This window comes from Perognathus longimembris, chromosome 20, assembly GCF_023159225.1.
Source record: "Perognathus longimembris pacificus isolate PPM17 chromosome 20, ASM2315922v1, whole genome shotgun sequence".
NCBI classification, from domain to species: Eukaryota; Metazoa; Chordata; class Mammalia; order Rodentia; family Heteromyidae; genus Perognathus; species Perognathus longimembris.
In genome coordinates, this window is record NC_063180.1 from 23,972,339 (window position 1) to 23,983,249 (window position 10,911).

The 10,911-nt window shown below is 55.8% G+C and overlaps 2 protein-coding genes across 2 annotated transcripts; both read right to left on the minus strand.

Moving 5' to 3' along the window:
* Positions 1-319: 319 nt before the first annotated feature.
* LOC125338543 (kallikrein-2-like) lies at positions 320-4,506 on the minus strand. Its single transcript, XM_048329392.1, has 5 exons — positions 4,461-4,506; positions 3,010-3,169; positions 1,394-1,680; positions 816-952; positions 320-475 (listed from the first exon to the last, which is right to left on the minus strand). The coding sequence occupies exons 1-5, from the start codon at positions 4,504-4,506 to the stop codon at positions 320-322; spliced, it is 786 nt and encodes a 261-aa protein (XP_048185349.1).
* A 1,523-nt stretch (positions 4,507-6,029) lies between these two features.
* On the minus strand, positions 6,030-9,531 carry LOC125368107 (kallikrein-1-like). Its single transcript, XM_048368963.1, has 5 exons — positions 9,480-9,531; positions 8,678-8,837; positions 7,412-7,704; positions 7,180-7,319; positions 6,030-6,185 (listed from the first exon to the last, which is right to left on the minus strand). Exons 1-5 carry the CDS (start codon positions 9,529-9,531, stop codon positions 6,030-6,032), a joined length of 801 nt encoding a protein of 266 aa, XP_048224920.1.
* Between the last annotated feature and the right edge of the window lie 1,380 nt (positions 9,532-10,911).

The window sequence follows — 10,911 nt, forward strand, 5'->3', positions numbered from 1 at the left end:
GGCTGCACAGTGGGTTGTACCTAACTGATGACATCGGTAGCTACCACTTGAGCCACATTTCTACTTCTGGCTTTTTGGTGGTTAATTGGAGATAAGAGTCTTATGGGCTTTCCTGTCCAGGCTGGCTTCGAATGGTGATCCTCAGATCTTAGCATCCTGAGTAGATAGGATTATAGGTGTGAGCCACCAGTGTCCAGCAGTCTCAACTTTTGACCATTTGAGTTCTGAGCCTTTCAGGTGTCTGGAGTCTAGGAGGATGGGGTGATCCCACAACTTGATAGGGGCTCCATTTTTCTAGGGGGTGGCCCAGCAAGGTCCCTCAGGGATTGGCCATCATGACTTCCTTGATCCACTTGCGGTAGTACATCAGCTTGGTGTACAGGGCAGGCTGTTTGGGCAAGGCACAGGGGTTGCCACCCCATGATGTGATACCTTGAAGCATGCCATCACAGATGAGCGGGCCCCCTGAGTCACCCTGAGGGTCAAAGAGACAGAGACAGAGGAGGTGAGCCCCAGTATCTACCCAGGGAACCCCATCTGTCAGACCTGGCAGATCACCTGGGTATATGTTTCCAGAGCTCAGTTCCAGAAGGAGTGAGTTACAAAAGAGAGGCAGTGGCTGGAAGGAAGGAGGTGAGGTGAGGTGAGGGAGGGTGCAGGGGGACGGGGACCTGGGGGAGAGGGGGTGAGTTCCCCCGGATAGCACCTACTCCAAGATGGTGGGGTGGCCTCAGGTCCCAGTCAAGAATGAGGGTGCCCTCACTCTGTTCCCCTCAAGATTATGGGCTGGGTGTTGGGAGAGGGGCCTGGCTCACCACACAGGTGTCCTTGCCGCCTTTCAAGCGCCCAGCACACAGCATGAACTTCGTCACCTTCCCCGAATAGATCCCTTCACACATTCTGTTGGACATGAGGCTGAGGTCTACGCACTGCAGGGCCCTGGGGAACAAGGCTGAGGGCCAGAGAGAAGGATGGCTGCAGTGTGGACTCCTGGGACCCACAGACCTTCCCTGAACTTCAGGCCCCGCCCACTTCCAGGCCACACCCACCAGCCCCTCCCCATTGATCCCACCCTTCCTTCATCACTAGCCCCGCCCCTTATCATTTGTCCCACCCTCATCACTAGCCATACTCACTGCGACCTCCACCCTTTCCACCAGCCCAGGCCCTCTCATCTGCCTCCAACCCCTCACCGACGCCCCCACCCTGCTCCCTACAAGCCCTGCCCCCTCAATGGCCTCGCCCCTCATGGGGCAGGTCCCTCATCACCAGCCCTGCCCGCTCAGCGGCCCCGCCCTTTGCCACCAGCCCCGCCCTCCCTGGGTGCCCCCCATCCTCTTCCTCCCATCCCAGTGTTGCAGGATCTAGGTGGCCGGGTCTGGGGCAGGCATACATTGTTGGGAATGGATTCTGCCCCACCCTGAGGTGAAGCAGGTGCTCCCCAGCGTGGGCTCCTCGGTGGGCAGGCCCAGGACCTGAACAGTGTCGGTGAGGTTGGCAGGCTCTGACAGGTGGAGCAGCATCAGGTCGTGGCTTTGGTCGGAGTCCAAGCCCTGGTTTTCGTCCTCCAGGAGGGTCAAGTCGTACAGTGGGTGTGGAAACCTGTGTCTGACTGTGAGGTACTGAGCCGAGTCTTCATCCTCAAACAGGTTGTGACGACCCAACCAGACCTGGCTAGTGCTGGGAGGAGGAGAAGGGGTGAGGGAAGGGAGGGGAGATGGGGCAGAGGGTGCCAGGAGAGTCCAGGGAGAGACAGTGAGACGCAGGGAGGGGAAGGACACATCTGGGGAAATCAAGTCAGCCAGGGGGGTAACCAGAAAGGAAAGGTGTGAAAGGCACACACATACAGAGATAAACAGAGAACAGAGGTGAAGGGGGAGGGTGAGGCAGAGGGGGGCAGTGGGAAGCCAGGAAGCAGGAAGGAGGGAGGTAAGAAGGAGGCAAGGTAGAGGCCATGAGAGAGACAGAGAGGAAAGGAAGGGAAGAGCAGGACTAGGCAGGGAGGGGAGGGGTGTGGGAAGGAGGGCCAGGGCTTGGGCCGCCCAGCCACAGCTGGAACTGGGCTGAGGGCTTCCCAGCAGGTAGGACTTGGCCTGAAGCCCAAGGCCAGTCCTGTCCTCCAGCACCCCTTCTCCTCCTTCCTTCTGCACCTACTTCTCCTTCCTTCCTCTTTTTCCTCCACCCTCAGTTGCTCCCACCAAGTTCCAGCCTTTCCAGGCTCCCCTGGGCTCACCAGGGTGGACAGAAGGGTTTGGTGGTGGGGGAGAGGTAAAACTTCCCTCTCACACAGTTGGGGGACATCCTATCCTTTTCTTAGGGGTGCCCTGGGGGCTGGGAGTGTAGTCAGCAGATATGGAAGATGAATAGGAGGGGAGGGGGAAGGGGGAGAGAGAGAGACAGAGACGGAGAGAGACAGAGACACACAGTGATAGATGACCACAGAGATGCCAAGACCTGTTCAGAGATCGAGATGAGACACAGAGACATCCAGAGATGGTAGAGATGGAGAGATGGAGACCTAAAAGGGGGGCATAGACCAAAATACAGTGCTGAAGACACACCCAGAGACCCAGGGACCTGGAGATCCAGCTAGGCCTATTCCTGGACCACCTGGCCCATTGCCTCCCCACTCTTTCCCTCTCTCACCCCAGGTTTTTTTTTTTTTTTTTTTTTTTTTTGCCAGTCCTGGGGCTTGGACTCAGGGCCTGAGCACTGTCCCTGGCTTCCTTTTGCTCAAGGCTAGCACTCTGCCACTTGAGCCACAGCGCTACTTCTGGCTGTTTTCTGTATATGTGGTGCTGGGGAATTGAACCCAGGGCTTCATGTATACAAGGCAAGCACTCTTGCCACTAGGCCATATCCCCAGCCCCTCTCACCCCAGTTTTGCATGAGCTCATCCAGGGGAACTGCCAACTCTTATTCCTGTAGGTCCTTTGGTTCTAGTCCCTTTTGGGGGGACTCTTGGGGATGTGCTGTACTACTGAGCCATGTCCCCAGCCTTCTACTCACTCTTTGATGCAGTGGGCGGCTGTGAGCACCCATTGGGGGTGCAACAAGACCCCCCCACAAGTTGGCAAACCATGGTGAGACACAGCCACTTGCCAGGGCTGAGAATGCCTCTTACACTCCCAGCCTCCTATGACTCGGGACTGGATGAAGGGCCCGGCACCTGCAGAAGGGGGTCCAGAGTTGGCAGGGTTGGCAGTGGGATTGGGGGGACTGGGCCAGGAGAAGAGCTGTGTGTTTGGAGGGATACAGGAGAGGGGGACCAAGGTGGCAATTCCTGGGTTGTGGACAAAGGGTGCTGGAAAGGACCCAGAATTTGCATGGTTGCCTGGGTTTGTGGGTTTCTGGCTGCTCCCAGGAGAGAGGCTTTGTATTTTGAGAGCAGAGCTGGGAGCAGGGTGGGAGATACCGAGACAACATCTGGTGCTGGAATTGGGCCTCACGTCAGGTCATTTGGGTGACTTGGGGACTGGCATGGGAAGTTGTATGTCCTGGGAGGCAGAGAAATCTAGAAACTAAAGATATGCAATCCACAAAGAAAGATTTTTTTGCGGGGAGGATGTAAGCATCCAGGACACAGGCAGGGGAGGCTGTGTAGGAGTTTTGTTATGCTGTATGGTCCAGGTTGGCCTTGAACTCATGAGCCTCCTGCCTCAGTTTCTCGGGGGCTGGGATTACAGCCTGGCAGTTAGTGAAGTAGTAAAGGATCTGGAGCAGTCTTGTGGCCAGCTGAGGGGGGCTGTGATTTTGGTGGCTCTCATGGCTCTGGGAAGATGCAAGTGCTTGGCAGAATCTGGGTTCTCTAAGAGGTGGGACTGGAAGCCAGATGCTAAGTTCCAAGCCAATGTTAATTAAGAATCTCACAGGCATGGGGAAGGACAGCAGACTTGGCAGGATTAAGGGAAGTCCTGGGATGATTTTATTTTTTTTTGGTGCCACTACTGGAGCTTGAACTTGGAGCCTGGGCACTATCCTTTAGATTTTTTGCTCAAGGCTGGTGCTCCACCCACTTGAGACCCTGCTCTGTTTCCAACTTTTTGGGAGTTAATTGGAGATGAGAGTCTCATGGACTTTCTTGCCCAGTCTGGCTTGGAACCCTGATTCTTAGATCTCAGCTTCCTGAATTGCTCAGATGACAGGTGTGAGCCACTAGCACGTGGTCTGGGAAGATTTTGAACCCCACAAGGACAAAGGTGACTCCCAACTTGCCCTTTTAATGAAGTGACTGGTAGTGCAAAGAAAAGGAAGTTCTGGAGTTCCTGGGAGGAAATTGGGTGGGAATCAGGGCTGGGGAAGGTTTGGCAATATTGATGGTCATGAGATACTAGAGCAAGCCTGGCACCTGGTCTGGGGTGGGTGGTGGGTTGGAGGGGTGAGGCTGGGTGGGGGGAGAGGACTTACAGGGTAAGGGTGAAGTGAGAGCCAGACCTCCCTCCCATGACCCATTGTCTCACCAGTCTCCCCCAGGGACAGAACGACACCCAGAGCCAGGAACCACATGCTGACCAGAGGTGTCCAGGTAGGAGGCGAGCTCCTAGCTGAATTAACTTCCCAGAGGAGACTTATAAGCCCTTCCCTGCCTCGGGACCCTGCCCCTGCCTGGCTGGCACCCAGAGGCTGGCTGGTGTCCTGCTTGTGATACAGAGACCTGGACACCTTCCACCAAAAGCTTTGCCAAGAGAGGAGGAGTACTCGGGACTCTTTGTTCTGTGGATACAGCTGGACGAATCCCAGGGGGGAAGAGCTCGTGGCTCAGGGATCCTCCATCTAAGAACACAGCCTGAAAAGAGAGATCCAGGGTGACCACCCCAAACAAGGTCTCATGTGCCTAAATCTCATGTAAATTCTTTACCCCTCAAGACCCAATGTCCCCCAAGTGGCCAGCACTATGGACTCTGTGATACCCTGGGCCCCGCACTCCACTGGGCCAAGATGCAAATCCTCCATCTTCTCATGTATTCCTTTAAAACTTTCAGAACCCTCTGGTTCTCGTACTCTCATGCCCAGGATCTAGTCCTCCAAGTCTGTTTTCTCATAATAAAAATTTAGGGTTCCACACAGTCCCCTGCCTAGTGTTCTCCAGTCCAGACACAGAGCAGTGGAGACTGTGTGTGCTGAATGGGAGTGGAGAGAGAGGGAAGGGGGGGGGGCGGAGAGAGGGAGAGCCGGAGAAGGGAAAGGGGGATGTGGAGGCAACACAGAGTGCTGGAGAGGAAGAGATGTGCTGGAGAGGAGGCTGGGGGACATCAGGGCGAGGCTGGGACACACAGGGCTGTGAGTTAGCTTGGTGGGGTCCTGGGTGGGGCTGTGTCCTGCCTCCTGTCGAGGGACTCAGCTCATCCCAGTGTGGGCTTTCCTGCCGAGGGACAGGGGGACAGCAAACTTCCACTCAGACTCCTCGTGGAGAAATGACCACTGTCCCTTCTTACGGTGTCCTGTGAGAGAATGCAGATCAGGGATCCCGCAGGCAGATCCCTGGTTCCAGATGCGGGACCACAACTCTCCCAGCTGACAGCTGCCTCTGCCCTGTGCTCCTGGAATTCAGGTCCTCTCCCAGCCCTGCAAGGTCCCTACTCTCTTGCTGTCTCCATTTTTGGTTGTTCCCAGATCAGCTTGAGATGAGATGCCTCCCTCTCTCCCTCCCTCCCTCCCTCCCTCCCTCCCTCCCTCCCTCCCTCCCTCCCTCCCTCCCTCCCTCCCTCCCTCCCTCTCTCCCTCCCTCCCTCCCTCCCTCCCTCCCTCCTTCCCTCCCCCTTCCTTCATCACACTCTCTCTTTCCTCTTCCTTCCCCTCTCCTCCTGGGACACTGCATAAGGATTTGTGGGTGCATTCTTTAGTTTTGAGGCCCATCCCTGGCTGGGCATCCAGCTGTTATTCAGCCCTCCTGCAGCAAAAAGGCTCAGGGACAGCACTCAGACCCTGAGTTCAAGCCCTAGGGCCAGGACACAGACACACACCCACACACCAGAGGACAACAGAATTTGCTACATTCTATTTTAATGGTGGAGCAGGCAATGTGGGCATCAGAGATTGGCTGCCATGGTGTCCACGATCCACTTCATATAGGATTGCACTCGGGTGAAGATGCTCGGATAGCCAAAGACACCACACCTGGAGAGGCCCCAGGATGCCACCCCTTGGATCACACCATTGCAGACCAACGGCCCCCCAGAGTCACCCTGGGTGGGGGAAGAGAGAATTTGTCTAGGCTCTTCCAGCCAGCCTAGCTCTCAGACAGAGGAAGAAGATGGGTTCTGGCAGGGGTCCTGGTCATTGGGAGGAGATGTCAAAACCCAGCTCCTAGTGGGTGTCAGTGGCTCACACCTGTAAGGGGCTACTCAAGGGGCTGAAATCTGAGAGTCTAGTTTCAAAGCCAGCCTGGGAGGGAAAGTCTGTGTGACTCTGATCTCCAATTAACCATGAGAAAACCGCAAGTGATGCTGTGGCTCAAAGTGGTAGAGCGCTAGCCTTGAGCAAAAAAGAGCTCGGAGACAGTGCTGAGGCCATGAGTTGAAGCCCCATGACCAACCCCCCCCCCCAACCCGAACAAACAAAAACAACCCAGCTTCATCAGGGTTGGGGGAGCTAGGTCAGCCCTGTCCCCCTCCCCACAGTCTGGTCCCCACATCACCACCAGAGGGCACCTGTGAGCCCAGAGCCAGGCCTTGCCCTGCGCCTGCCCCTACTCACCAGAGGAAAAGCCCTTCTGCCCTCGCTGCTCCTTCTCATCCTGCTCCCTGTCCCAGCCACACAGGCCTCGGCTGCCCCTTGCCCTCTGGTCCTTTTCCCTGCGGTTCCCTGTGCTTCTCCCGGTGCTCACCTGAGTCAGCTGTAGGCTCCTCTCACCTCCTTGCCACTGCTTTCCTCCTCCCCTGCGCCTTAACTGTCACCCCTGACCCCCCATGTCCGTGGTGAGCTCTCTGTTTCTATGCCCCCAGAACAGATACCCCTACGTGAGAAGCCATCTCTGCCATCTAGGCAGGATCTGGGAGAGCACTGGGTGTGTGGCTAGCCCTGGTGACATGCTGGGTGGAGGGGCGGGGCAGTGAGGGGTGCCCAGGGATCTGGAGGGGTGCTGAGGACATGAGGGGCGAAGCTGAGAGGAGGGAACCCCCTGCAGCCAGATTCTCTGAACCCTGCTTTGCAGCCTCCAGCCAGAGGACAGCAGCCTACCATGCAGGGGCCTCCGACCTCCTTCTGGAGGCCTCCTGCGCAGATCATGGTGTCCGTCACCTTCTTGCTGTAGATGTGCCTGCACCACTTGTTACTGAGGATCTCCAGCTTTGCGCAGTGCAGTTTGTACGTTTGCACATCTGCAGGGCGGGGAGGAAAAGGGCTGTGAGCATCCATGGCTGTTTTGTCTCTCAGCCCCCCACCTGTGTGCAACGGTCCTGGTGGTGCTTACATGTCCCTGGGCCTTGCTTGACGCTGCCCCAACCCGAAGTAGTGCACGTGGTCCCCTCTGCCAGCCTAAAGAGCGGCAGTTCCAGGAACTGCACCCCGCCGGTCATCTTGGCGGGGTGCAGCAGGCGCAGCAGCATCAGGTCGTGGCTGGGGTCTTTGCCGTGGCCCGGAGTGTGGTCATTCACCAGGCTCATGTTGTATTGTGGGTGCGGGAAGCTGGCATTGACAGGGATGCACTGACCCTTTTCTGCAATGTCAAGCAGGTTGGTGCCACCCAGCCAGGCAGTGTAATTGCTGAGGGAAATTGATGGAGGGGGTGAGGATGGAGGAGGAGCCAGGTGTAGAGGGACCCCAAAGAGAGAAGCAGTGAATGAGAAACAGAGGGAGGGGGAAACGAAAGACACAACTGGGGAAATCGAGTCAGTGCGGGGGCAGGAAGGGAAGGGTGTGAAAGGCACACAGAGATAAACAGAGGTGCAGGGGTGGAGGATGAGAGACAGAGGGGGACAGTGGGATGCCAGGGAGCAGGAAGGAGGGGGTTGAGGAGACAAGGCTGAGGGCATGTGAGAGACACAGGAGGAGAAGGGAAGAGAAGAGCAAGGCAAGGGAGGAAGGGGAGGAGTGAGGGGAGGAGGAGCAGGGCCTGAGCTGCCCAGCTGCACCTGGGACTGGGCTGAGACTTCCCAGCATGCAGGGCTGAAGTCCAAGGTGGGATCCCCCCCTCCAGTGCCCTACTCCTCTCTTCTTCCTCCTTCCTCAGTTGCTCCCACCCAGCTACAGCACCTCCAGGCTCCCCTGGGGACCTTTATTCTTTTCTCTGGAGTCCCTCTTTGTCCCATTATGGGAATCTGGCCAGTAGAGCTGGAGAAGGAGAAGTGAAACAGACCCAGAGGGAGGTAGGTGGGCAGAGACGCAGAGGGGAGGTAGATGCAGGGACGGCCACATGTAGATACACAGCTTGGAGACACAGACACAGACAGAGAGATGGGAGATACTGAGATGGAGAAGGGAAGAGAGACAGTCTGAAGGTCAGCGGTAGGAAGACACACGCAGAGCCAGACACCAAGGGACCTAGAGAGTAGCAAGGAGGAGAGACATAGTGAGACCCAGGCAGCTGTGGGTCCTGGTCCATTTCTGCCTCTCCTAGGCCACGGGGCTCTGCCCAGCCTCTCCCTCTGGTGCCAGCCCCTGTGGAGGCTATCCAGGGACAAAGCCAGCTGTTTATTCCCCTGAGGTAGACAGGCCTCCTTTCCCAGGTCCTACTCACTCTTGGATGCAGTGGGCTGCCGTAAGTACCCACTGGGGGTTCACCAGGACTCCCCCACACTTGATCTTGCCAGAGTGGACTAGAACCACCTGCCATGGCTGGGAGTGTTCCAGGCATTCCCAGCCTCTGACAATCCTGGACTGGATGTGGGGTGTGGCGCCTGCAGACAGGGGACTGGTCAGGGGGCCCAGGAGAGGGGCCTGTGCTGTGGCATGAGGTCAGGGGGTAGAGCGAGGGCTTCTGGGAAGATGGGCCTGTGATGGCCACTTGGCTCAATGGGGAGGGCTTGTGGTGGGGAAGGCAGGGATTTGCCAGAGGTTGTGGGGTGCGATTTTAAGGTTCTGAATGGACTCCAAGTTCAGGATAGGGTTGAAGGCTGAGCAGGACCGCCGAAGTTACCATGGTGACATGGGAATTCCTCAATTCCTGTGACTCCCCTCAAGAGCCATGGGCCGGGTCCACCAAGGACTTCAGGGATACTCTGGGTTCTAGAATATTCCTCTGAACAGAGGGAATCATTGTTGGAGTCCAACTCTTACATAGGGAAAGGAGAAAGTTCCATGGCAAGTAGGAAGAAAGCTGGGGCCTGGCGATGCAATAGGGACTGTGAAGGTTCTAGCACATGGCAAGACTAGGAAAGGATTTCCAGGTGAGCCTGAGGGAGCGAGGGAAGTGCCTGACACTGCGGGTGGGCTGGAGGACTAGGCTGGGGAGGTGGGCAGGAGAGGGGTAGGCTTCCGGATGACCCGGGCAGCAAGACCACAGGGAGCCTTCTCGTTCCTCCTCCCTTTTCCCTCCTTACCTGACCTCCCCAGGGACAGAGCCCAGCACAGGACCAGCACCTGCATGGCCATGGCGGCGTCCACAGGCAGCCGGGTGCTGAGCTGAGAGCTGGGAAGACTTTTTAAAAGCTTTTATCCTTCATGGGCCCCTCCTCTGCTGCCCTGGTCACGCAGAAGCTGGCAAGGCTCTGCCCATGGTTCTGGGTGTGGACACCCCCCTTGGGCATCAGTGGCATGAAGGGCATAAAAAATGAGGCACACCTGGTGTCTCCAGGGCCTGCTTCACACTGGAGACTGCCAGAGGCAAAGCCTCAGTGGGACAGAGCACTTGCTTCTGCGGACAGAGACTGTGCAGGGAGACCCAGGAACAAAGCACCCTGCTTCCTGGCGGCCTTGTGTCCCCTCAAATACGGCCCCGAAGCTGTGAGATATCTGGCTCCCTTCATCTCGCAGAATCAAAATATGAGGCCTTTGTCTTTTCACCGCATCTTGAAATATAGTGTCCTAGGTTCCCAATAGCTGGGTAATTCTGGTTGTTTCTGCAAAACTAGATTGTGTGCTCCAGCTGCATGAGAGCCTCACGATGTCTTCTTCACAATTACCTAGGATGAGGAGCAAGAGCAGAGTGTGTGCAGATACTAACAAGGGGAGGCCAGGAGGACTGGAGTAAAAGGGTGGAATCTTCTTGATTGGAGTCTGAGCTGTATCTCTCTATTGGTGTGGAGAGACAAGTCTCAGCCTGAGGGAGGAAGTCCTAGGCCCTGGGTCCTACCTCTACGGCTGTCCACATCCACAACTCAGCCCCAGCCCAGTTCAACCCAACCCAATTCAACTTACCAAAGCCAACCCCACACCAATCAACCCAACTCTCCTCACTCATCACAATGCACTCAGCTCAATTGTATAAAACTCAGTTCACCCCAACTGGACATGATCCAATCCATTGCCAAAATGACAACTCCAGCTCAAGCCAAATTTACCAAACCCCAACCCAACTTAACCAAACCTAAACAACCCAATTAACCCAATCTAACTGAACCTAATCTAACCCAATCCAGCCCAACTCAATTTAACCCAACCCAACTTAACCCAACTCAACCCAAGTTAACCTAATTCAACTCAACCTAACTCAACTGAATTAACCCAATCTAACTCAACTTAACCTAACCTAATACAACCCAGACCAATTTAACCCAACCCAATTTAGCCAAACACAACCCAACTTAACCTAACCCAACACAACTAGCACAATACAATCCAACTCAGCCTAACTTAACCTAATTTAACACAACCCAACCAATCCAATACACATCAACCCAATGTTAGCCAACTCAGCCTAACTTAACCCACCCAACCTAACCTAATATAACACAACCCAACCTAATTTAATCCAACCCCACCCAAACTAACCTGACCTATCCTAACTTATCCCAATACTAACATCTTTCATAC